The sequence below is a fragment of the Abrus precatorius genome, unplaced genomic scaffold (assembly GCF_003935025.1).
Source record: "Abrus precatorius isolate BTA unplaced genomic scaffold, Abrus_2018 Scaffold4, whole genome shotgun sequence".
In the NCBI taxonomy this organism is placed as follows: domain Eukaryota; kingdom Viridiplantae; phylum Streptophyta; class Magnoliopsida; order Fabales; family Fabaceae; genus Abrus; species Abrus precatorius.
In genome coordinates this window covers 21,463,913-21,491,846 of record NW_020874384.1, presented here as the reverse complement: position 1 = coordinate 21,491,846, position 27,934 = coordinate 21,463,913, and the positions used below count along the sequence as shown (strand labels likewise).

The window sequence follows — 27,934 nt, the reverse complement described above, 5'->3', positions numbered from 1 at the left end:
TATTATAATTTTAGTAAATCCTAACTTGATTTTGATTTTTAAAATTTGAATTTTGACATACTGTATTAATATAGATCATGTGTTTTAATTTAAGTAATTTATTTTATGATTATCTATTTAATTCATTATTCTTTAATAATGTAAAATATCCATTATTAATATTAAACATATTATTTTTTATAATTATCTATTATTTAAAATTTTCAGTTAAATTTAAAATTTTTTTTATAATAAACAAAGAATAATTGTCATTTTGATATATTTTTAGTTGATTTTATTAGATATTAAGAGTTTTTTTTAAATAATTTTATTAATTATGAAGACCAACCTGCTATTAAATCAGGCAGGACTAAATGCAGTCCAATAATTGATGGACCCGTTTGTTTTGCAAGTCAACATGATTTGACCCATGGAATCACCGTCTATTGGGCTAGGCTTCTCACGACAATGCTAGTTTACTGCTTGAATTATTAGTACTAATTCATACTAAAAAATCATTAGTATTAATTGATATCAATTATAAAACATGTAAATTTTTTTAACGTTTGTATAAAGATATATAATATTTTTTTAATAAAAATTAATATGCATAAAAAATATTACATATTTTTAAATTATTAAGTAAATCCTAAAACATGCATTTTAATATACATATTTTTTATTTTTCCACATAAAATAATGGTGTGTTAATTAAATAGTGATGTGCAAGAAATATTGTTTTTGAAAAATGTAACATAAGGAAATGCAATACAACCCTAAATAATTGAGGAATTCGTGGATCCTGTTAAACATTCATGAGGCCACGCTAACGTCAACAACATGCTCACTCCGGAATATTAGAGAAGCAAACCGTTCTCAATCAAAAACGGTGGGTGGCCAAAGTATTAACTATGCAAACAGCAGTGCCAAATTGCACCTGAGATACCCTGACAATACTATTCTATAATGCAAGTACAGAGGTACATGCTCCAATTTTATTTTTCATGCACAAAATTTTTTGAGTGTCTTTATTATTGCACTTTAAAATCTTGATTTCCACTTTTATTTAAAAGATTCTTTCTTTGTTATTGAAATTAATAATATAAAAGAATTAAATAATACTATAAAATTAAAATATATAACTAAATACATGAGAGTAATAGTGTACATATTCTCCTTACCTTTGTATGATTAATAAGCATGTGATTCTGAATATGTATGTGAAAACTGAAAAACGTACATCACATGGACAACGAATCTAATGGAACCTACTTCTAGCATATATACTAGTTAGCAACTCATTTGCAATCTGTCACATTATGATGACCCACGCCATTGTTCTGACAATATGCATATTGAACCATGCCAACTATTGTGCTTTCCGATGTTGATTCTCATCTTAAATATGGAGCACAAGTTTTAAATAATATTTTTCACTTCCTAATGATTGGAGGGTTGATTGATTCATAGGGTATTCGGCTGTGTATTCCAACATATTGTTTAGTTGGGAGAAGGAAATGAGGGTGGAGAAGAGAATCGAAAACAATAATATAAGTTTATTAGTATATTTTGTTATGGGAAGGGGGAGAAAATTAGGAAAAAGGGAAAGGATATATAACCCCTATATTTGGATTGTCTTCATTATTTTGAAATTCAATTTTCATATATATATACATGCATTTCACTGTAGACTGATGATGCATTAAACAAACCACGTAGATGTGTATTTAGTTTAATTTATTTAGAGAAATCAATTTTTTTTACTTTACGTATTTTTTCAAGAGTCAAATTCATGCATGGTACGGAAGTGTGGTTAGTTTCTGCATTTAATTTAAGTAGCATTGACGTTCGGGAACGTATTTCTTCCAAATATTCTGGATCGTCTGTGGTCAATATTTCCCTTCATCTCTCTCCAGCAAAAATCATAACCATTGTTATATATCAAATGGTTCAGATTTCATTAAAATATTAACGAATATCACCTATCCCTCACAGTTTAGACCATTAGATAAGGATAAATGGTTGTGATTTTGGTGGAGAGAGAGAGAGAGAGATTGGATGGAGAGAATCAAAGTGTGACGTTCCTAAGTTTTAGAGCCCTTATGGATGGGGTCGTGTGCTCGTTGCATCTTTTAAGCGATCACATGTGAGGTGTGTGATGTGACCCTTTTCGTTTTCAGTGTACGGCTCATAGTTTTTCTATAGAGTGATGAGTTGAAGTTTGAATTGAGTTAAGCTAACTGAGTGCAGCCACGTGAGAGAGTTTTGTGAATTTCATAAAGTGGGCCCTTGTTTTTGTGGCTCCATACCCCAACTAGGAGTTGGAGTCACCTATTTTATGATTATCCTTTCTGGAAATGTATGGCTTCCCATTCTCCATCGATGCATCATAACAACACTATAAATACAACAGCGCCAAACCCTTCAGTTCCAAAGTCATCATTACATTATCTACAAGTGCACGCTCGAACACATCAACTCTTGCACATTACACTGGACAGTACTAGCTATAATAAGTTACTACTGCACTATCTTGTATTTACTTACATTCTCTGTGTCTCGAATTATTTCAAATTCATATCATCATATAAATTATGGGTATTCGTCTGCAATTCATGGCTCTTCATGCCAACAAGATATTCAAGTGGCAGCAGCATCTTCAGAGTAGAAATCAGTCAAATGTTCCAAAGGGTCACGTAGCAGTGTATGTTGGAGAGGCTCAGAAGAAGCGGTTTGTGGTTCCAATATCTTACCTGAACCATCCTTCTTTTCTTGACTTGCTAAACCGAGCTGAGGAAGAGTTTGGCTACAATCATCCAATGGGGGGTCTCACTATCCCTTGCAAAGAAGAAGCATTCATCACTCTTACCTCTCAACTGCGTTCCTCCTGAATGATAATATATTAACACCCTATTCCTTCCTATCCATATATTTGTCCATTTTTCTGCCTCTACTGTCACCATCTTAGTGTTTTTCCTACTGACTCCACTCTGTTCATGGCAAATAGATAATAATGTATTCCATTGTATACAGTTTATAATTATATTGACTGTTAGTGAGAAGCAAAATCGCCACTACAAATTTACCTTTTGTTTCTGTATAATTTTGGTTGTGAAATTTATTTCCTGTCATTTTAAAGCTTGCAAACTTAAGCTAAGCTATACTCGTAATTCAATAATTGCAGGTTGCCTTTTGTAGTTACCATTTTCTTGAATGGAAATGTTATATGAACAATTAAAATGAACAGCCATAAATTATCTCCCATTTGAATAAGTTTTATGAGATGTATGTATATGAAAAAAGATAAAAATAAATAAAATAAAAATAATTGCATATAACGTTAAATATGGTGTCAATTCTCATATATATAAGTAACAAAATTATTCTTTTATTATTTTGAGACTTTTGATTCCTTGCAGATGATATTCGAACATAATTTTTATCGTAAAATCGTATAATAATAATAATTATTATTATTATTATTAAACAACTTTTTAAATTTTGAATTACTATTTGTACGCTTTTGTTTACCTTTTTGTTATAACTGAATTCATTTCTAGATTTATATTCAATTGCTTAATTTCATTAGTTTTGTTATTTTAATATCTAAATTGATATTATATGTAATATTAAATAATTTTTTATATACATGAATCTCAAAATTATTTTTTAAAATCAAAGGATATTGAATGATGTTCCACTTTGAATGTTAAAAAATGTATTGTCCTAAATTTATACTCAGGCTTTTCTATAAATTCTCTTCCTACTTTATAATGTATTAAATTAATAAAAAATATATACATTTATTATTTAAAATATAAAAAATGTTTAATATTTTCTCAAATTTAGTAATTAGGAGGTTTGAAAATATAAAAAATAGACGATTTAAAAGTATTCTTACTCTTATAGTTGTTGGCTGAATATTAAAAAAATATTAACAACATACTCTTTGAAATATATTATTTTTAAAATATAAAACACATATCTCATAAATTATTCAATTTTTAAAAATTAAATAATTAAAAAATATATGTAAAACATTGCATTGCCAGCATTATTAAAATTACATGTTTGCCATATTTAGTATTTTAAGCCCCGCAAAAGACGATGTAAAATTTGTCAAAGGGTAACCACACTCTTTAAAAAAATTGTGAATGGGCGTCCCTTCTGAGGACAGTTAAATATTTAACTATATTTTATACTATAAAATATTCTTATGATGCATTTGTTAAAGAATAAGGACCAAATAATATAAAATATTTGTTTCATGTTTATGTTTGAATTTGGCCAAACAAGAGATGCTGTACATGACAAACTTTTAACTATCTACTATTTAAAATGGTTTTTTAAATGTGTCTAACGAGACAAATATAATTAAAATTGACGTATAAATTTTGTTTAGTAAAAATTACACAACATTATAAAAGACATATCTAAAATTACACGTTAAAAAGAAACATATTTTTTTAAAAATTAAAAGACAACTTTTTATGTCATGCACACAAGTTAAAAGTTTAAAAATTAAATCACATAAATGCCAATGTAGAACAACTAGCAAGCCTGGTTAGCAAGTAGCTCTTACATATCGAAACTCGTTTTTAAATTTGTTTGTGGTATACTGATCATTCTAAGAGTATGTTTGTGAAGAAATAAAAATTGATTATGGACAAAATAATAATAAAATATTATTTCCATTTAACGTATTTAATAAAAAATAAGCTTATATTTTCTTTATTTTTTGAATATATAAAAATGCTAAATTAATTATACACATTTTTCATAATTATAATATTTTTAAGTTTTTTTTTTCAATTTTATCTAAATTTAAAAATACTCGTTACACGATATACGCTGTCAAGTGATATATTTATTTTATAGAAACCGATGAAAGTTATTTTTTAAGTGGAACCTAGCTGGCGGCATCAATAGCTCTGTTTTTTTTTTTTTCCCCAATTAAAATTTGGTTTAATTTGTGTACATTAATTTATTTAAAATATTCCTTGTTTATTTAACTATAGTTGATAGAAATAATTTTACAATAACTTCTTATTAAAATTTTTACTCATTTCCGGTTAAATTAAATATTTGATTATCTATCATTATTAATAAATTTGAAATTTTTTTAAAAATAGCAATGCCACTATTTAAAAAAAAGCGTTTATAAAATTTTATAATTCATATATATTTTTCACTTATTTTAATAAATTTCATGACCAAATTTATGCTTTAAATTCTTGTGTGATATCTTATTAAATAAATATTTAATTAAACTATTTTCTCAAATGCACAATCGTAGGTTATTTTTTCTACTATATTATTCAATCTACATCTAAGCTGTTAATACTATTATTAAATTAATAAATTTCAATAAAGGGGTATAGTTTCTAAAGCAAAAATAAAACTAAAAATAAAAATAAAGGGGTATAGTTCTTCTTCTTTTGTATATTACATTACAAGAAAATTAATATTAAAAATCTATTTATTTTAGAGAAAAGAAAACGAAGGAAGAAATAATTTTAAATTTAAATTGAAATAATAAACTATATTTTTTTTTATCCAAACAAATTATTAAAACATGAAAACGGCTTTTTTAATCTTGTGGTGTCGCATATGAACTTGGATCTTTTTTACTAATATAGTGTGATGGTTGTTTTTGGTCTTGTAGAGATGGATTAATATTATAAGTTATAAAATATACCTTTCTGTTCTATCCAGTTCCAGCATATTTTTGGTCAAAATTTGTTCATTGGGCCCAAAATGGGACGTCGTGAATCCATTAAGAGGCTAACCTCTATTGACCAAAAAAAAAGAAGAGAGAGAGGCTAATCTCTAAAAGAAATTAATGTAATTATTGACTTTTTTATTTTCAAATTAAAAATTTGAAAAAATTTCAAATATCAATAATCATTTGGAAAATTCAAAAAACACTCTTTTTATCATCACATGCTATGTGAAAATGGACTATAGACCAAATGGGTTGGGCCTCCTCCTTGCAATGTGTAGCGGCTGATGTGTTACTCATTTTTTTAGAACATGCAAAGAAATTGGTCATAAGAAGTGTGTGTAACATACTTTTTAACTTCTTTTCTTGTAACCTAAAAAGCATACTTTAACATGTTAATTAATAAAAAATTATCTAACAGTTTTTTAATATATTTTTAATTACTGACTATATTTTATTTAAAATAAAACAATTAAGAGTGAGAATAATTAAATTAAGAGTGATATTCATATTTTTTTTGTATTTTTTAAAATAAAATTTGACCAATAATTTAAAATATTAAAAACATATTAGAGAATTCATTATATATCATGTCTCATGTCTAAGCTTATGACACAGTCAATTTCAAGTTAGACAAGAACTTTTTTAAAAATATATTTAAATTAAAAATTTACCTTTTAAGTTAATTAAGAAGGTTTTTTTAGTTAAAAAGTATAATTTATTTAAACCGTTACAAATATATTATTATTATTATTACTATTATTTTCATTATCGTCGTTATACTATATTATTGTTGTAATAAACTTTTAGTACATTGTTGACAAATCATATACTTCAAGGTGTATTTAACTTTCGCTTGTATATATGTTTACACTAATTTATTAATTTAATGGTAATCTCTAAAATGATTTTTAAAGAATCTCTTAAGTTAGGTTATTTATAAAATGAAATAAAGTCTTAAAAAATTGTCTATGTTGAGTAAACAGATCCAGACCTTAAATTTTAAAAATAAATAAAACCATATATAGTCTTGCCTAAGTTAACCCACCTCTATGCATAACGTATCAAATTCCCAGTTAACTACTCAATTCTCAAGAAGGGTGCCTCAGGTGCCAATTATTCGCTCATGGTTATTTACATTGATTTTTTTTTTTTATTCTGACTGCAGCTAATAAGCATGCCTTTTCCAATTCTAACATTTTGACCGATCAGAACTTGATTACAGATATTTCTACAACCCAACAATTCAAAAAACTACACTTTCAGAACAGCAGTTAGGTGCCAAGAATTTGTAAGCCTTATCTTATCTGGTACATGGTAAAGGTAATTGGTATCAATTGCCTGTTCAATACGATACAAGAACGTAAGATGTCTTGAGAGCGTGTCTAGAACACAATGTCTGCTATTAAATTGTTAAGACAAGCATTAGGTTTTGCCTCATTTTTGAACTTTCAAGCATGTACCTATCGTCTAGGGTTCTCTTCAAAATATTTTTTAAAAAAAGTGACAACCTCACATAATTTCCGGGTCTTTGATGAAGATCTCCAAGACAGTACCATGCGATACTTCATGCATCATCAATAATTTATTACTATATGGTGCTCCCTCTTTATTATTTTATCTATATATAGGTAAAGATATGGTCATGACTGTAGGTACAAACAAGTCAAGTCTTTTACAATTTTTAAGCATAAAATACTTCTTACACAAGTCCCTTGTTCTGCATTGGGTTTCCGTTTGCCTGGTCTTCAAAGGCGCAGTGATGTCCCAAAGGGTTATCTTGCAGTTTATGTAGGAGAAAACCAAAAGAAGCGCTTTGTGATTCCTATAGCATTCTTGAATCAACCTGCAATTCAAGAATTGATGAGCCAAGCTGAAGAGGAATTTGGATTTAATCATCCAATGGGTGGCATCACAATCCATTGTAGAGAAGATGTCTTCCTAGATATCACTTCTCGCTTGCATAGGCCATAGAATAAAAGAGAAGATTGAATTGTAGATAGGGTGTAGGCCTTTGTGTAGTTCCTCTCAGAATAAGACTAGGTTCCGCTCCTCTTTCTTTGCTTTGGCTCAAATAGAGTATAGTTAGTATAGGGCTAAAAGCGGGACATAGGGGCAACCCTGGACTCTGGGAGGAAAGGAATGAGAAAAGAAAGCACCAAACTTCTTTCACGGAAAATAAGCTACTACTACAGGCACTGTCAGCTACTAGACTACTCTACGACTTGCAGATATCAATTCGATTGACAGATTGAATTTTGTCTAAGACACATAGTTTAACATTGTGAACATTTTTGTACATAGTATTTTCATCTTCCCAGAGAAATGGAAAGGTGTTCTCTGACTGAGAAATTTACAAGCAAAAGATCCGTGCAATTTTCTCTCCTTAGTTTTGGCTTGGTTTTCTCAAAACTTTCTCATGACCATTTATTCTAACTTGTTAGGTGGACGAATTATCTATTTCTATTGTAAACTGTAGCTAGTTGTGCAATCATATTTTAGCAAATACACGAAACTGGTTAATGACCCCTTCCGGAGCTCTCCCATTGTACTATACTCGTGCTTTCTTCTTCATATTGATTTTATAGAGAGAATAAACATAACATTTTCTTTTTAATTTTCATAGTCAACAAATATGAATTTGTTGATTGGATAAGTTATGTTGGTAGCACATGATTAAATCACACACCTCGTGGTTACTTTTGTAATTTACCTGGATTGTTTTATTTGTAATTTGCTTCTAGTGCCCAACTGTCCACGTTGTAGTAATAACGACCAACATAGGTGAGAAAATAAAAATCCGAAGAGGATGGTACATTTTGATTGAACATAAAGTCGTGTTCTGCATTTACAAAAGGCACATTATTATGTAATGCTCTCATAGATCAACTACTTTAACACTCTCCTTTTTGACACACTAACACAAAAACAAATTACCCTCAATATCATTGTCTTGATTGATAGTTTATGAGAACTGAAAAGTAATTTTCAAACAAAGACCTGTAATGTTAATCAAATTACCCGTATCTCTTCGCCATCAATTTCATTTCGATTATCTCATATTTAATAAAAATGCCTATATAGTTTAATAACGTAACGCTGCAAGAGTCGAGTTGAGTCTAGCTCATTTTCACTTTCACTTTGTTTTGGAGGTCTAATAGGTCTCTACGACCCTATTCCGCATAAGTAGTAGCATTCATAACTATATGTTGTGCGTTACAAACAATTACTCCGGCTAACAAATTAACCAGATCTTAAGAAGCATGTATATTCCAATTATATCCGATTGCTTCACAACATTTATTTCTGTAAGAGAACAATTTCAAAGATCATTTTCAGAGACATAAAATGCTGTATAATTACCAGCCTCATCGAAATGATTCTGGTACATGTTATTAAATGTTGCCTGATCAATATGAAGAAGGGAACATCTTAGATGTCTTAGACATGTCAAGAGAAAAATAAGTCACATTTAAAAATATTTAGACAGGCATAGGTTTCAAATGGGAATGGCCTTGGCTGTTTCTTGATCTTTGATAAAGACGATTAAGAAAGCATCATGTGATCCTTCATGCCAATGTCTCTCTCAATAGACCCCAATGCCACAGTTTGGTCTGTATATTGAATTTTGATGAAGACGTTTAAGACAGTATCATGTGATCCTTTGGGCCAATGTCTCTACTAGACCCCATTTGGATAGTCCTTCACGAATAATTTCTGTACCAAATGTCATGCCAAAGTCCTCTATTTAGCTATATATATATATATAGAGTCATGGTTGTAGTTTCCAGCAAGTCCAGTCCAAGCATTCTCTAAGCACCCAATACTTTCAACTCATCTCCTTTTTAAATAATCTTTATTTCCTTGTTTTTCACACCAAAGAAAAATTCATCATAATGGGTTTCAGCTTGCGTGGTCTTCAAAGGCGTGTGGATGTCCCAAAGGGTTGTCTAGCAGTGTACGTAGGAGAAAACCAGAAGAAGCGCTTTGTGGTTCCCATATCATACTTGAACCAACCTTCATTTCAGGAGTTGCTGAGTCAAGCTGAACAAGAATTTGGATTTGATCATCCAATGGGTGGCCTCACAATTCCATGCAGAGAAGATGTTTTCCTAGATGTCACTTCTCGCTTGCATAGGCGATAAGGATTAAGGAGCTTGAAACAGATATCATAAATTTTGTAGAAATGAGAAAGTCTGACCATGTATACCCTTTCTTCTTTCCATTTTGTTCTTCCCCGGAAAGAGAAAGATGTACTCTAACATAGAATTCATTCAATATAAGATTATCGGAATATTTTTCTATTATGAGTTTGGTTTCATTTCGTTTAACATTTATTTTGGTAATAATATTTTTATTTTACTGCTAGTTGAATGAGGAGTTATTCATCTTTGTTGGACAAAAACTAATTGGTCAACTCAATAGTAATTACATTTTATAATGAAAGAAGAGATATCCTTATTTGTCTGTTCTTTGAGAAATTCCAAATTCACGAGATATAATTTTTAATTTTAGTTAAATTTCTGAAAAACAATATAATTTTTAATTTTTGATTGTATTCTAAAAAATAATTTAATCATCAAATTTTTTTAAATTAAAAAAAATCACATACGTAACACTTTGGTTTTGTCTGACAATTATTTTTGGAGACCAATCCTATTCATTACATTGTGACCACCATAGTGAACGTGATGCCACATCATATTTCACCCGTATACATGAAAGTAAGACATGAGCCCTAAAACATGTACATTTCCTTTTTTATCTAACGAGTATTACATATTTTATATTTTTAAATGAAGTCGAACCAAAATGTTATGAAGAGTATTTTGGTTTTTTTTCTTTTATATGAATTTATCTAAAAGGTCAACGTATATATATATATATATATATACAACATTGACTTTTGTTATACTATTGATTGGTTTCTATGAAGTTGTTAAAATGCAGATTCTGAGAATTATGTAGCAAATGTCAGGTGAAATGGAGTCCAATGATGCTGAATACGTGGCACTGGGAGAAGGTTCTAGTGTAGAGTTAGAGAAGATTCAGAAAGTTTCAATTATACCTCTAATATTCTTGATCTTTTATTCGGTCTCAGGAGGACCTTTTGGTGTGGAAGACACTGTCAGGGCAGCTGGTCCATTGTTGGCTCTGCTTGGTTTCATGGTTTTCCCATTCATATGGAGTGTTCCAGAGGCACTGATAACTGCTGAAATGGGGACTATGTTCCCAGAGAATGGTGGCTATGTGGTTTGAGTTTCATCTGCATTAGGTCCTTATTGGGGTTTTTAACTTGGTTGGATGAAATGGATTAGTGAAGTCTTCATTTGCCAGAAAAAGCGCACCAAGGAGAGTTTGAAGAAGTTTAAGTTTGAAGATTGCAAGGAAGCAAACACTCCTATGAATCAAAAGAAATTGTGTAAGGAAGATGGAGTTGATAAAGTTAATGAGAGACACTTCAGAAGTTTGATTGATTGCTTGATGTATCTTACTACATCACGTCTTGATATTTTAAATGTTGTAAGTATTTTGTCCAGGGTTATGCATTGTGTAAGTGAGTTACATCTGAAAGCTGTCAAGAGAGTAATTCAATATGTCAAAGACACAAGTAATTTTGGTATTAAGTTCACAAGGAGCAAAGAGTTTAAGCTGGTCAGTTTCTTTAACAGTAACTAGGGAGGTTCCATTGTTGATACGAGAAGTACTTCAGGCTATTGTTTTACTCTTGGATCTAGTGTTTTCTCTTGGAGATAAAAAAAGCACGAAACTGTGGCTCAATCCACTGCTTAAGCAGAATTTATTGACAACAACTGCTGCCAATCAAGCTTTGTGGCTAAGGAAAATTTTAATGGGATCTAAATCCGGAATAGAAAGAAAGCACCAAGATTTTTGTTGACAACCGATCTGCTATTCCTATTTTCCATAATCCCGTGTTTTGTGGGAAAACATCAAGTTATTTTTCTAAGAGAAGTGCAAAAAGAAGAATTTATAACCTTGGTTTACTGCAAGGCTAAACCAAGTCTGAAAATCAGCTGACAGATCTGTTTTGTTCTCCTTTAAACTAAATTCAGTATTTCTCCTTTAATATACGTTTTGTTCTCTGTTAAGCATGCTTTTTTTTTTCTTTTTTTTTTTCTCTTGAAAATTTCTAACAGTTCTTAGCGCTCTTCACTCTAAGTTTTGAGGCCTTTTTTTTGGTGTTCTTCATGCCTAAGTTTTGAGGCCTTTTTCATTGGTTAGTATTTACCTTCGGTTAATAGATTAAGGGTTAGATAGCTATTATGACGGGCAAGGTGCCTTGAACATAGAAGAATATTTTGCTGATGATCTTTCAGTGAAGCTCCAGTGAGTAAAAGGAGGGGGGAAAAGGAGGGACGGAGTGTTCCTATAGGAAACAATTTGACATCCAAGTTAGAGAGAATCTAGCAAGAATGATGGTGAGACAAGGGAGGAGGAAAACGTACTTGAGGTCATGAATCTCTCCTTTATATAGGGTTGGCTTCTTATGGGTTTGAATCTTCATTAATTGCCTCTAACACTTAGTTGTATGATTAGTATTGTGTAGCAACAGGTTATTAGGAAAAGTTGTCTTTCTTAGACCTTTTTTAGGTGCCTGAACCTCCTGATAATCATGGTTAGGTGCTCGAGCCATGCTGATTGATGGGACAGGTCCAGGAAGAGCCTATTTATTCCACCATTATCATTATCTCAGACTTTGTTTGAAGTCATGAACACGTCCCCTTTTTGCTCATCGGAGCTCTGGTAGAAGATTGCCAGCAACAACCATTCCTCAAGAGTGTTGTCTCACAATTTTAGTAACTTAAAATCTTCAGATCACAATGACAAGTGAGCATTACCTTGAAAAAGTACCGTTTCCTCCTACTAGTACACACATTAAGTGCCTCATATTCACCAGCAAGGGAGATTTTGGTAGTCATATATCAGCATTTAGCAGCATTATCAATATTAAGAAAACATGTGACATGCCTAAAGAATTGTTTTGTATTCTTTTATATTTTTTCGCCTGAACTTATGTTTCATTTGATTTCAAATGGGGTAGTGGGATACTCTATTGACCTTCCGTTTAGAAGTTGGGGCTTGCACCCTTACTGAGGTTATTGATCCTTGATCGAGACATCCAAGATAACACCATGTGATCTCTTATCTCATGAACCCCATCTTTTAACAATTGTTTCTCTAGGCAATGGATTTCATGAGGTTGCCTCCGAACACAATGATGTAACAGCTTCCAAGTATATTTCATGGTTTATAGGTTGAATTTCAAGTACCAATAGCTATCAGTTGCCTTATGAAAATAAGAACAAAATATTTAACATGCTTAGAGTTGTCTGAAACATGTGAAGCAAACCATTACGGGTCTCTTTCATAGGCCTAATTTACAAAAGATGGGATGTAATTTCACGTCTCATATAATCCTCGATGAATGCCTTCAAGACAATACCATGTGATATTTAATGAACCCTGTCTCCCTCTAAATCCCATCAAACAACTCATTCACCATCCAATTATTCAGAAAATGGTTCCCACCCTCTCTATATATATCCGTCTTTGGATTCACAAACGCAAATCATTCTAGCACTGAAGCATTAGAATACTACAAGTTCACTGCTTTCTTCTACTCCTTTGAGATCATTCTTTTCAGTCAGTGTGTGAATAAACATAAAACAATGGGTTTTCGCTTACCTGGTATTAGACGATCAACATCTAGTGCAAGTCAACAATCTTCTTGCAAGGTGATGGAAGTCCCCAAAGGATATCTTGCGGTGTATGTTGGAGAGAAGATGAAGAGGTTCTTGATTCCAGTATCGTTCTTGAATGAACCTTTATTTCAAGAATTGCTGAGCCAAGCTGAAGAGGAATTTGGTTACTCTCATCCAATGGGTGGTCTCACAATTCCCTGCAAGGAAGATGAATTCTTAGATATAACTTCTCGCTTGAACCAGCTATGATTCATACTGCAGAAGATCATGATCCTAACATAGATCAGTTGAGAGCTGACACAATTTTGTACAACAGGCTTTTTTCTTTTGTTTTTTGTTATCTCCTCAAGAGGAAAAACAGTTCTCTGAATGAAAAGCTTATGAATCAACCTATATTTTTGCAAATTTGTCAGTTGTTTTTTTTTTTGCCATCTCAAATATAGGCATGCACAAAGCCACAAATACAAGCCGTGTGCCAGTTTTAGCGACATTGTGTATTACATAGCGAATTGGATGCAAGATAAGTAACTTTTGAAAATATTGTGAGACCACACAAACAAAGTCAAATCTAGAATTTAAGCTGAGCTGAAACTTGTGGAAACGATTTTATTCAGTTGACGGCAACGTTGAATTTTTCTAAGGCACTGTCTTCTTGGGGTCTTGTTTTTCTAATGCTCCGTATGCAAATCACACACCAACTGGCATAATGCCTAACCAGGCGCCTAAAATATTTTCAATTTGATTGGCATATGCTTAAATTCGAAGTAAAGAAGTAAAAGCAAAATCAACTTATTAATATGAAAAATTCATTGTCGGGCTCCTGGTAATGCATGTGAAAATATTTACAACCAGGGGTGAAACTTACATAATGTATCTTGATACACCAATAATTGATCACAGATCAAAACTGGTCTCAGTCACCAATTAATTTGAAGTTGCATTTTTCTTGTCATGTTTGAAAAAGTTTGGTAGTGATGGAGGTCAATCACAAGAAACTTCCTGTGCTGTTACATGCACTTGTCATCAAAGTTGTTGTGACAAAGCAGGCAATCAAGTATCGTTTGAACAAGCAATAAATTTAACCTGAGTACAGTTCATTTGATTTCAAATGGGTACTCTATTAGCCTTTCATTCAATGGAGGGACTTCAACTCTAATTGAAATTATTGATCATTGACAGAGTCATCTAAGACAACACCATGTGATCTCTCATTTCATGGACCCCATCTGTTAACAGTCATTTCTCTAGGAAATGGATTTCAAGAAACTCTTAAAACTAAAAATACATCTTCTTACTTGGAAACCAACTCAACTCATTTCCACACTCAGTTCAAAACAAAGACACATTCTTCTTAAATTTGAGAACTTCAGCTTGTTCTTCAAAATATTTGAAATGGGCTTCCGTTTACCTGCTATTAGACGGGTTTCATTTACTGGTAGCCAAGCATCTTCAAAATCCGTGAATGTGCCAAAGGGATACCTTGCAGTGTATGTAGGAGAAAAAATGAAGCGGTTTGTTATCCCCATGTCATACTTGAACCAAACTTCATTTCAAGGCTTGCTGATTCAAGCAGAGGAAGAATTTGGATATGATCATCCAATGGGTGGTCTTACAATTCCTTGCACAGAAGACATCTTCCTGCATATTACTTCTGGTTTGAATGAACAATAAATCTTACACTGTAGGGAACTGATATAGATTTATAGAGACATTTTGTACAACAGGCAGCTTTTAGACTTGTAAAGATTCTTTCCTTCCCTTTCTTGGGAATGGGTAAAAATTGTCCATCTGAATGACAAATTCAAGAACAAATTACTTCCAATATCCTGTCTTTTTTTGTCTGATCACTATGGCACAATTTATTGGTTTCTTTGTGCTTCTTTTTATGAGTTACAAAATTGGAAATTCCTCAACAGAAAGATACCAAGAAGCAAGGCTGTCTTTTCCCTGATTGTTAAATTATGACTGAACAGTAGCTGCTATGAGCAAAATCTAGCTTGATTGTGTTGAGTAAAACCTCCATTAGTAGTTAGCTATGATATATTTAGGGATCCATCAGTAGTTGGTTAAAATATATTAGTTCCTTAGCCTGAATTAGTTAGTAATTGGGCAGGTTGAGACTAAAGATCCTCAATAACCAAGGGAAGTTGGCAAGCATCTTCAAAATCTGTGAACTTGGCAAATATATTTTCTCAAATGATATTTTTTCTTCACAATATAAATTTGCAAATTTCTAAGCATGATCAGACTTTTATAGAATAGCATAGCTAGAATGAATTTTCATGTGACATCCCAGGCTTTGATGAGGGTGGGAAGTGATCGTCATACTCTTTTCCTTTGGATAAAGGGAGAGCATGAAAAAACTTTGTAATCACTCGACATAGTAGACATTTTTACTGTTTTACTTTTCATTGAAATGTTTGGCTCACTTCATGGGTACTGTAATTAAATCTGATACAACTACAGGAAATAACAATTAGAACAATGTCATTGAAAGAGGTTGCCTCCAAAAACAATGATGTAACAGCTTCCAAGTAGATTTCACGGTTTATAAGTTGAATTTCAAGTACCAATAGCTATCAGTTGTCTTATAAAATCAAGAACAAAAGATTTGATATGTTTAGACGTGTCTGAAACAAGTAATCGCAGGTCTCTTTCTTAGGCCATATTTCAAAAGGTGGAACATGTAATCCCAGTGTCATGTAATTCTCTTACGAAAGCCTTCAAGACAATACCATGTGATCCGTAAAGAACCCTGTCTCCCACTAAACCTAATCAAACAACTCATTCACCATCCACTTCTTTAGAGAATGGTTCCCACCCTCTATATATATCCTTCATTGGGTTCACAGGCATCATAATTCATTCTCACACTAAGTTATCCAAATTCAATTCCACTGCTTTCTTCTACTACTTCTTTGAGATCATTCTTTGTGTGAAGAAACAATGGGTTTTCGCTTACCTGGTATTAGACGATCATTCTCTAGTTCAAACCAACAATCTTCTTGCAAGGTGATGGAAGTCCCAAAAGGGTATCTTGCAGTGTATGTTGGAGAGAACATGAAGAGGTTCTTGATTCCAGTATCATTCTTGAATGACCTTTTATTTCAAGAATTGCTTAGCCAAGCTGAAGAGGAGTTTGGTTACTCTCATCCTATGGGTGGTCTTACAATACCATGCAAGGAAGATGAGTTCTTAGATATAACCTCTCGCTTGAACCGGCTATGATCTATACTACAAAAGATCTTAATCATAACATAGACTAGTTGAGACAACCTTGTACAGCAGGCTTTTCTTTTCATTATATCTTCTTGTTTCCTCTCAAGTGGAGAAAAAATCATCTCAATGAGAACATTATTGAACTTTGTTTAAATTATCTGTTCTTTTTTCTTCTGTTAACTCATATGTGTATGCACAAGTACAAGCCCTGCGTCACTAGGGATGTTGTGTATAACATAAGAAAATCACTCTTTAACATAGAAATATTTTTTATTTGATTGATGCATCATATGAGTTTCGAAGTAAATCAATGAAGCAAAATTAACAGATGAATATAATAAATTCGTTGTGGCCACTGTGCATTCATGTGAAAAATATTTGCAAACGGGGTGAAACTCACATGGAACGTTGTCACCCTAAGGTAACCTGTACAAATTGATATGAAAATGATTTATCAAATAATTGATATCACTGATTAAAACTAAGTCTTAGTCACCAATTAATATTGTGTTTCTTGTGATGCTTTGAAGAAGTTGGGTTGTGATGTAGACTGCTACAATCACAAGGACTTGCCGTGCACGTCACATGGACTTGTCGTCAAAATTATTGTCTGAAAGCACACAGTCCACGGCAACTCTTGACTACAATAAAAGGGTATTTACGTATTTTACCTATTAGAATGTTATCATAATCAACTTCCAATTTCGCGTTGGATTTTCTGGTAGTTGAGAGTGTAAATAGAAAATAGAAAATAGAAAATAGAAAATATCTTCCATTTCTTATTATTCTCTGCCACAAGCGCACAAATTAACAAATGGAACAGTAGTAAAGAATAAATTACAAGTCAATACCCACATGGAATTTCTATGTCACACACACACACACAAAAAAAATATATATATAGTATCAAATGCTCATAAACATTAGTGAACAAAAAGTAGAATTCTTTTGGTTTTATGCTCATGTTGCGTCAGTTATTTTCTCTCTATTTCTTTGAAATAGAAAAGAGATGGAAATAGATACTCTGGAGTGACATTTTCATTGCAGAGCATTTTTTCCCTTAAAAATAAGTCAATATAATGTTAAATTTTATTAAATAATATATTTTAATATATTTGGTTTGTTAGGATGAAAACTGCATCCCTCTGCAGTTAAAAGTACAATTGAGAGGTTCCAAATTCGAAAATAGATGGCTTTTCTATGTGTCAAATTACAACTTTTGGTTTATTCTAGTTTTATGACACAACTTATCCAAAATGCATTGGCCTAAGTATTTGTCAGATTATACCACCCAATTGGGGAGGAGAAACTGTTTTCTATATGCTGCATTTGAAGAGAAACAAGAAGTGAAGAATTACCCACAAACATGTATTGTGCTGCAACACTCTTTCCATCTTGTTCAGCAAGCAACAAATGTACGGGCAAAGTTGCATAAAGTTCAGAACAATTTTCTTGGTATGAACTCAATGTTGGACAGAAACTTCACTGCTTGAATGGAGTGGTTGGCTAACTTGCAGTGACTTACCCAAACTAGTACTCTCTACAAGGATTCGTACTATCAAAAGCTGTCTCTTATTGCCTCTGAAACCTGAATACCACAATTTAATTATATACATTTGTTTCATCACATGCTTAATTACAAGCAAGTAGAAACTATTTTCTGTGAAGAAATTGAGAGATGTTTTAAGCATGTCTGAAACAAGAGAACCATGACATTACGATGGCTACACAATTAATAGGTTCTTTAACTAGTACAATGTACACACATCTTTCAGTTTCAAGTGGTCATCATGTTGGCGAAGGTTCCTAATTGGGGGATGCACATTAAATTGCTCTCAAGAGTCCTTAGCAATCATTATCCTTCGTAAAGGTCACTAAGACAATACCATGTGATCCCCCATGAAACCTTGTCTGTTTGTTTCCCGCTAGAACACATCAAGTGGCCCTGCTGAGTTCAGAAGGGAATAGTCTCCACACATTCTGCTTTCATCTATATATACTCACCCCTACATTTACAAGAACACAAGTCAATTGATTACTTAAGAGTAAAAGAATAAGCACTACTTTTCTCTACAAGTTCTCTGTCATCATTCTTTACTTCCCAGTTCCCAGTGTCAATTAATAAAAACACAATGGGTTTCCGTTTACCTGGTATTAGACAAGCAACACTATCTACAACCCAAAATGAAACTAAGGGGGTTGAAGTCCAAAAAGGCTATCTTGCAGTCTATGTTGGAGATAACATGAGGCGGTTTGTGATTCCTATATCATACCTGAACCAACCCTCATTTCAAGATTTACTGAGTCAATCAGAAGAAGAATTTGGATATTCTCATCCCACGGGTGGTCTCACAATTCCATGCAGGGAGGATGCTTTCCTAGACATCACTTCGCGCTTGAGTGGGCTATAACTCATGCTAAAGGAGCCTATGATAGATTAGATGAGATAAATCTGTACAGGAGGCACATTCTTTTGTTTTTTTTTCTTTCTTTTATCATTCCTCTGACAGTGGAAAGATGTTTTCTGAATGAGAAAGTTACGAGAAGAGATTCATACAACATTTTAGTTTTTGTCATATCTCAATGAATAATAATATTTGCAGAATCATTATCCAATCTGAGTTGATGTTCTAAGCTTTTAATTTGAAAGCAGTATTTCTTACAAAGATATGGACCGAACCTAACCTGATAATGTTTATAATTGCTGCACTACTGTACCACCTACGTCCATGAACAAAACTTAGAACACCAAAACATCTCTCCTGAAACGCCCTTAGCCATTTGTTGGATTCTTGTAAAATATGTGGTTTGCCTGGTTTCTGGCCTTTTCTGCACCACAGAAAAAATATCTTCTTAATCTGGTGCTTCTTGCCATCTATCTGCACGACTGCACCACAGATTCAGACTCACTTCCTAAGGGTCATCGCTTGTTGCAATGTCCTAATCAAGCAGCATAATAACATGGCTTGTTAGTTGTTACTGGAGCAACAAGTGATATACCGGTCCTCCTCTACAAAAATAATTTGCAGTTGTTCACAAAAATAATAGAAGTAATTGCCCATTTTTGGTGGACAAGAAAATCCTGATCCACATACATTGAATGACTAACCATAAGTTGAATTTTCAACCAGGGCTCTATAATTTCCCTCATTCCTATTTAAATAAACACCATTAATTAACTGTATGATTATTTTGGAAATATTATTTACAGAATAAACATTAGTTGACTGTCATAAATGATATGGAGTTTAAAACTATAGTTTAGGCAAGTTAGGAAAAACATTAGGTCACCTATGGAGGAAGAAAAAAACTATGGAACACTAAATACTACTACAAATATCACAGAAGAAGAAATTCCAAGCTAGTTTGATAGAGGTTTGAGTTAAAGTTCAACAAGTTAATTTTTTTTACAAGCAGAGAAAAATTTAAAACATTCGTTTAAGTATTCAGATTAAGTTTGCCCGATATTGGAAGATCTTTTGAATATAGTTGTTACTAGACTGTCTATTAAAGACTATAATTGTTAATAAAACTAAATATATATAACTACGAAACTAATAATTCAATTTTCAGAACAGAGTATGATCACAACTTGTGGGTACAAACATATGCTATTCCTTTCTGATTTTACCTACATAAAATCGTCAGGTCACAATGACTAGTTATCAAGCCCTTGATAAAGGTTCCTTGTTGGCTCCTAACATTTATGAGCTGTCCATCAACTACTGTAGAATTCATCAACAATAGACTTTTTCTTAGACACATGTCAGCATTGAGTTGTGCTATTAATATGAAGTAAACACATGACATGTCTAATGCATGTCTACAAAAATTAGTAGCTATTGAACAAGCAGTAAATTTAACATCAGTACATCTCATTTGATTTCAAGAGGTTGCTTTATTGGCCTTCGCTCAGAAGGTGGGATTTGTTCTCTTATTTAAATTATCGATCCTTTATAGCAGCATCTAAGACAAAACCATGTGATCTCTCTTCTCAGGACCCCATTCCTTATCAATCATTTCTCTGGTAAATGGATTTCAAGAAACTCTTAAAACTACAAATACGTTGTCTTCCTTTAAGACCAACACAACTCATTCAGAACACAACTCCTCATCAAAACTTGGATACATTATTCTTGAATTTGAGAACTTTATCTTGTTCTTAAGAACATTTGAAATTGGTTTCCGTTTACCTTCTATCAGACGAGCTTCGTTTGTTGCTAGCCAAGCATCTTTAAAAGTCGTGAATGTGCCCAAGGGCTATGTTGTGGTGTATGTAGGAGAGAAAATGAAGCGGTTTTTGATCCCCATGTCATACTTGAACCAACCTTCATTTCAAGACTTGCTGCGTCGAGCAGAGGAAGAATTTGGATATGATCATCCAACAGGTGGTCTCACAATTCCTTGCACAGAAGATGTCTTCCTGCATATTACTTCTTGGTTGAATGGTCTATAAATCTTACACTGTAGGGAACTGACGTAGATTCATAGAGACACTTTGTACGATAGGCTGCTTTTAGACTTGTAAATATTTTTTCCTTCCCTTTTTTGAGGAATGGATAAAAATTGTCCATCTGAATGACAAATTCAAGAACGCATTATTTCCAATGTCCTCTCTTTTTTTCTAATCACAATGACACAACTCAGAAGCAGTGTTCTATTACCAGTTATGGATGAACAGTACTTACTTGAAGCAAAAGATTGATATTCCCAAGAATTTTACTGGCCTACTTTTATAGCAATATGTTTGTCCTCATGGCTTTGACTTGCCGATTATTTATATCTTTATATTTTTTTCTTAAGATCTGCAGGAAAAAAAATGGCCATGCTGCAAAAATTGCAAATTCAATTACTGGCATTTGGGTTATCAAATTCAACATTTCATTACTACTTGTGTTGGAGGCCAACTACGTGTTTCTATACTATTTCAGATTTTCATATTTTAATCCTGCCATGCCTGTGGTCAGTACTCATGCAAACAATATATTTACCTTTATCGGCCTAAAAAACATTCAGCCTATCTATTCATAGTTGATAAACTACTTGTGTCTAAGCTCAAAAAACTTTTGATATATTCTTAAAGTCTCTACAACTGAACTTTCACCTATGCTGGGCAATTAAGCTCATTAACAAAGCTCCTCCAAAATTTTCTACTTTCATGACATTCAATTATCAAGTAATGATATAGACAACATTCTAAAGTTTGTGATTTGTATAATGGATTTGTTTCACTCTTATTCTTGACACGGGTAGGGCATAACAAAACTATATGATCACTCTACGACAGATGTTTTAATATCCAACTATTATAGTGATTAGTGAAAAGTTTGGCTCATTTGTCGGACCAATTAGAGGTTTTAGTTGAGGAAAAATTCCATAAGTTCTATATTCATGAGGCCCAGTTATAAGTAGGCAGGAGGCTTGTGTGTGTAGAGGGCACTTATCTGTATTGATAAATGGGAGTGCAACAAAGGACGTGGAGATTGGTCGTGGTCTTAAACAAGGGGATCCTTTGGCCCCTTTTCTCTTCTTGGTGGCTATGGAGGGGTTAGGGAGGCTTATGAGAAGTGCAGTTGTTAAAGGTATATTTTCGGGATTTCGAGTCAACAATGGCCCAATTGTCTCACACTTACAATTTGCAGATGACACAATAATGGTGGGTGAAGCAACTTGGGAAAATCTATGGGCCATAAAAGTTGTGTTGCGTGCTTTTGAGTTGGTGTCTGGCATGAAGATTAATTTCTACAAGAGTAAGGTGATTGGTATAAATGTTGATCAAGACTTTCTTCTTCAAGATTCCAATTTCCTTCATTGCAAAGTTGATACAATCCCATTTAGATTCTTGGGAATCCACGTGGGGGCCAATCCAAGGAGCATGGATACTTGGAAAAAGTTGATTGAGGCGTTAAGAGGGAGGTTGAAAAGTTGGAAGAATAGATTCATATCAATGGGGGGAAGAGTAACATTGTTGAATGTAGTGCTTAATAGCATTCCAATCCACTACATCTCCTTTTATAGAATGCCAAAGAAAGTAGTATTGCAGTTTATTCGTATCCAACGGAACTTTCTATGGAGAAGGGTGAAGGATATAAAAAAAATACCTTGGGTGAGGTGGGAGGAAGTGTGGAAAAGTAAAGAGAAGGGGAGACTTGGAGTGAAACATATTGAGAGGGTGAATTGGGCATTACTAGGAAAATGGAATTGGAGAGCGTTGAAGAATCAAAAGTGCTTGTGGATAGACATTCTAAAAGCACAACACGGTCCCTTGTTTGCTACACCAAACATTCCATTAAGAAATCCTAAAGCTTTAACCTGGTGGAAGGACGTTCGAAGAGTGGGTTACCTTGCAAACAATTAGTTTGTAAATGGTGTGAAGAAAGTAATGGATCGAATATGAGCTTTTGGAGTGAGGTGTGGCTTGGCATGGATACTTTTGAGTCTCTCTTTCCAAGATTGTTTGCTTTGGCACTACATAAGGAGAGTGTGGTGTCAAATAATGGTTTTTGGTTAGAGGATAGATGGGTATGGAGGATTCGGTGGATGAGGGAACTTAGACCATAGGAGGAGGAGGTTGCTACTAACCTTTTTATTATTTTGCAGGATTACCGATCACACCCAAACACTTTGGATAGATGGATCTGGATGAGTGATAGGATTAAAGGTTTTTCTACAAAATCTGGGTATTGCACTATACAAAGCAATGTGGATATAGGACCAAATTTTAACATGTTAAGCATTCAAATTTTGAACATGGTATGGCGCGGTTGGGTTCCTTATAAAGTCTAAGTGTTTATATGGCAGGTGATCCATGACTCTTTTTCCTCCAAAGCTAATCTTATTAGAAGGGGACTAAATTATATTTTAGAGAATGATAAATGTGTTTTTTTGTAAAAGAAAGATAAAGAACACTGTACATTTATTCATAGATTGTAGTTTTGTAAAGTCCATTTGGGAGGACATTTCAGCTTGGTTGAATCGTTCAATATATTCATATTCTTCCTTAGTACAGAACACTATTGATTTTTCTGAGCTGCTACCAGGTAAGAAATGGTGGAAAGTAACTCTGGTTATTTGGAGCTTGACATTGTGGTGTATTTGGAAGCATAGAAATGAAATTATTTTTTCTAATTGTGAATTAGATGCCTTAAAACTAATGGAGAGAATTAAATTGAAGACATGGCAAGCTCTTGTAACTCATGCTAAAATAGTCTGCTTCTCATTCCTTGCTTGGTGCTCTGAACCCGTCCTTACCATGGAGTTGCTCTTTCCTGCATGATAACAGGGAGCTATTACTTCAGAGCATATTTTCCTTCTTATTATATAGGAGAAGGTTAGGTCAAGGAGAGATTGTTTGTTTTGGAGTTGATTTGTGAGACTTAGTATATGATATTTAATACTTGTAAATTTGGATTAAGCACCGTAGTGCTTAATTAATGAAACTCTTGTGCTTATAAAAAAAAAGTTATAAGTAGGCAAGCATCACACAATCTCCTAAAGTTTTCCATGCAATTTGCACTAGAATGGAAGTGCCTCTTGCCATACTAGCTGATTGAAAGCTGAAGCAAATCTATAAAATGTCTCTATAGTTATACAGTTGAAATTTGTTGAGATGTATAAATAAAATCTTATATTGACTAGAATTGGAGAAGATCAAAGACATATAAGTACGGTAGATCTTTATTAGTATAAGACTTTTTGGTTGATGTCCAAAAATAAAATCATGAAGACTTAGGCCCAAAGTAAACCATATCATACTAGTGTGAAGCTATAATAAAAAGTTCATACTTATTCTAACAAGTGGTATTAGAGTCTAGATCCCTACATAGTACTACGTGGATGTAGATATGGGTATGTATAGTTCTAGGTAGTTTCACATGAATAACGTACAGTGAATCCCATGTGATGAATCTCCCAAATATAGCCAGGGGAGAGCACGGTGCAGTTGGACCTCCAAGAAAGGAGTAAGGAACCCTTTTTGGTGGATGTATAGTGTAGAGATATAGTAAAAAGTCCATACCTGTTCTAACAAAATTTTACTCTTTCAATGAAATAGTTGCCTAATATGTAGACTCACATATCATAATCCAAGTACAAGAAGTAATAGTCCGAATAATGTCATACAGAGAGGTTGCTTCCAAACAACGCTGTAACAGCTTCCAAGTAGATTTCATTTTATAGGTTGAATTTCAAGTACTAATAGCTATTAGTTTCCTTATAGAAACAACAAAAGTTTGATATGTTTAGAGCTGTCTGAAACATGTTCAGGTCATCTCTGGTCTCTTTCATAGGTCCATATTCCAAAACGTGGGGCATGTAATCTCGTGTCAAGTAATCCTCAATGAAGCCTTCAAAGCAATACCATGTGACATTTAATGAGCCCTGTCTCCCTCTAAACCCCATCGAACAACTCATTCACCATCCAATTATTTAGAAAATGGTTCCCACCCTCTATATATATCCTTCATTGGGTTCACAAGCAACACAAATCATTCTCACTCTCAATCATCAGAATTCAATTTCACTGCTTTCTTCTACTACTTCTTTGAGATCATTCTTTGTGTGAAGAAACAAAAGAAACAATGGGTTTTCGCTTACCTGGTATTAGACGATCATCATCTAGTGCAAACCAACCATCTTGTTGCAAGGTGATGGAAGTCCCAAAAGGGTATCTCGCAGTGTATGTTGGAGAGAATATGAAGAGGTTCTTGATTCCAGTATCATTCTTGAATGATCATTTATTTCAAGAATTGCTTAGCCAAGCCAAAGAGGAGTTTGGTTACTCTCATCCTATGGGTGGTCTTACAATTCCATGCAAGGAAGATGAGTTCTTAGATATAACTTCTCGCTTGAACAGGCTATAATTCATGCTCAGAAGATCCTTATCCTAACATAGAGTAGTTGAGAGTTGACACAATTTTGTACAACAGGCTTTTTTTTTTCTTTTCTTTTCTTTTTTTTTTCTTTTTTTTTTCCATTTTGTTATGTTGGTTCCCCTCAAGTGGAAGAGTTACCTGAATGAGAGAACCTTGTGAATTTTCAACTTCTCTGTGTTATTTTTTTATTTTATTTTGAACTCAAATCTATGCATACACAAACACAACTTACAGAAGTCCTGTGGTAATTTTAAGTATCTTGTGTATTTATGGAAATGCAAGATTAGTAACTCTTTCGAATATATTGTGAGACGAGAAAAAAGTCAACACTAGAATGTTCAACTAGTATAAATAATGTCGTGATACCTATCTTGACCTTGTAACGACTGTATTTTGTTGATGATCTTGTCGAATGTTCAACTAATAAATAATGCCATGATACCGGCAGGTACAGATGCAATGCCTTGCCACTTACCAGTGGCTTACTCTAAGACAAAAACAATTTTTTAAAGAAAAACCACTTCTTTAACTTAAAAAGATTTTGAATTTGATTGGTACACAATAGGAGTTTTGAAGAAAGTCAGCGTAGCAGCAAAATTAACAGATAAATAAAACAAATTCAGCGGGAGACTCCCCAGAAAATGCGTGTGAACATTTTACCAGCAATGGTGAAACTTGCATTAAAATATGTCACCTTATGTAAACCGCACAAATTGAAATGAAAATGGAGAAAGAGATACCAAAAATTGATCACAGATTAGATCAACGTCCTAGTCATCAATTAATTTGAAGTTACAGTTTTCTTGTAATGTTTGAAAAAGCTGGTTTGTGACGGAGACTATAATCAGCAACTCTTCACATGGGCTTGTCGTCAAAGTTGTGAGAAAGCATGCAATCAACGGCAGCCCTTGACTACAAGCTCCTAGCAACCATTCTTAAAAGGGTTTATTTTATTTTCTAATTCAAATCTTATCGTGTTTACCTACAGATTTTTAGTCCCTAGAAAATGGCAAACAGGTTCAAATTCCTGAAAAAGGCGCCCTCATACAACATTATTTTTTTTTACGGAGGATAATAATAATAATCCTGGTCAATTTAAACAAAACAAGACAATTTATTTTATCATCCATTTAATTTATTATATTTGTACACAACATTATAATAAAAATCATTTTAAAACTCCAACGATTAGGCAATTTTGAATATGTTCAAATACAGACATTATATTCGTTTAAAACATTCAAATTTTATTACTTTTTCAATTTTAATTTTAAAATTATATGTATTTATACAAATTTTTATGTATGAACACAACATGAGTTTGGACTTGTGGGGCCCCTTTTTTTTTTTTTTCAGTTAAGGATGACTCATGTTAAATTTAAGCTTTCAGTTAGCCATAACTACAATAATCACTCTCTACGGTAACCGTGTTTAACTTCTAGCCTTTTGTGCTTTAGTGATTTGTCAAATGTTTGACTCCGTAGTGGGATGACCACACGTGGTGACACTGTAGCCAAATCTTATCCAAGTACGATAGATACTCCTAATACTTAGAATAATATCTTTCAAAGAGGGTGCCTCCCAACACAATGATGTAACAGCTTCCAGGTAGATTTCGTGGTTTATAGGTTGAATTTCAAGTACCAATAGCTATCAGTCGCCTTATAAAAACTAAGAACAAAAGATTTGACATGTTTTTTGTGTGTCTGAAACATGTGAAACAAGTCATCACAAGTCTCTTTCTAAGGTCCATATTTCACAAGTAATCATATGTAATTCTTTTACGAAAGCCTTCAAGACAATACCATGTGATCTTTAATGAACCCTGTCTCAGCATTAAACCTAATCGAACAACTCATTCACTACCCACATCTTAAGAGAATGGTTCCCATCCTCTATATATATCCTTCATTGGGTTCACAAGCAACACAATTCATTCTCGCACTAAATCATCAGAATTCAATTTCACAGCTTTCTTCTACTACTTTGCTATCATTCATTGAGTGAATAAAAGAAACAATGGGCTTTCGCTTACCTGGTATTAGACGATCATCATCTAGTGCAAGCCAACAATCTTCTTGCAAGGTGATGGAAGTTCCAAAAGGGTATCTTGCAGTGTATGTTGGAGAGAAAATGAAGAGGTTCTTGATTCCAATTTCATTCTTGAATGAGCCTTTATTTCACGGATTGCTTAGCCAAGCTGAAGAGGAGTTTGGTTACTCTCATCCTATGGGTGGTCTTACAATTCCCTGCAAGGAAGATGAGTTCTTAGATATAACTTCTCGCTTGAACAGGCTATGATTCATGATGTTGAAGATCCTGATACCAAAATAGACTACTTGAGACAACTTTGTACAGAAGGATTTTCTTTCTTTTTGTAGTCATTAATTATGTTTAATTTGTTTTTTCTTCTCAAT

General features: G+C 33.1%; 5 protein-coding genes across 5 annotated transcripts; all 5 read left to right on the top strand.

The window, feature by feature from the left end:
* The first annotated feature begins 2,573 nt into the window (after nt 1–2,573).
* Nucleotides 2,574–2,870, top strand: LOC113864718 (auxin-responsive protein SAUR21-like). Its single transcript, XM_027498762.1, has one exon. It carries the CDS (start codon nt 2,574–2,576, stop codon nt 2,868–2,870), a length of 297 nt encoding a protein of 98 aa, XP_027354563.1.
* Nucleotides 2,871–9,597: 6,727 nt separating this feature from the next.
* LOC113866335 (auxin-induced protein X10A-like) lies at nt 9,598–13,782 on the top strand. Its single transcript, XM_027501214.1, has 2 exons — nt 9,598–9,807; nt 13,372–13,782. Exons 1-2 carry the CDS (start codon nt 9,598–9,600, stop codon nt 13,672–13,674), a joined length of 513 nt encoding a protein of 170 aa, XP_027357015.1. The 3' UTR covers nt 13,675–13,782.
* A 988-nt stretch (nt 13,783–14,770) lies between these two features.
* Nucleotides 14,771–16,772, top strand: LOC113865306 (auxin-induced protein X10A-like). The gene is made up of 2 exons (XM_027499769.1): nt 14,771–15,046; nt 16,349–16,772. The coding sequence occupies exons 1-2, from the start codon at nt 14,818–14,820 to the stop codon at nt 16,651–16,653; spliced, it is 534 nt and encodes a 177-aa protein (XP_027355570.1). The 5' UTR covers nt 14,771–14,817; the 3' UTR covers nt 16,654–16,772.
* A 1,788-nt stretch (nt 16,773–18,560) lies between these two features.
* LOC113865305 (auxin-induced protein X10A-like) lies at nt 18,561–21,149 on the top strand. The gene is made up of 2 exons (XM_027499768.1): nt 18,561–19,036; nt 20,812–21,149. The coding sequence occupies exons 1-2, from the start codon at nt 18,777–18,779 to the stop codon at nt 21,098–21,100; spliced, it is 549 nt and encodes a 182-aa protein (XP_027355569.1). The 5' UTR covers nt 18,561–18,776; the 3' UTR covers nt 21,101–21,149.
* Nucleotides 21,150–27,513: 6,364 nt separating this feature from the next.
* Nucleotides 27,514–27,847, top strand: LOC113865312 (auxin-induced protein X10A-like). The gene has a single exon (XM_027499774.1). It carries the CDS (start codon nt 27,537–27,539, stop codon nt 27,816–27,818), a length of 282 nt encoding a protein of 93 aa, XP_027355575.1. The 5' UTR covers nt 27,514–27,536; the 3' UTR covers nt 27,819–27,847.
* The last annotated feature ends 87 nt before the right edge of the window (nt 27,848–27,934 follow it).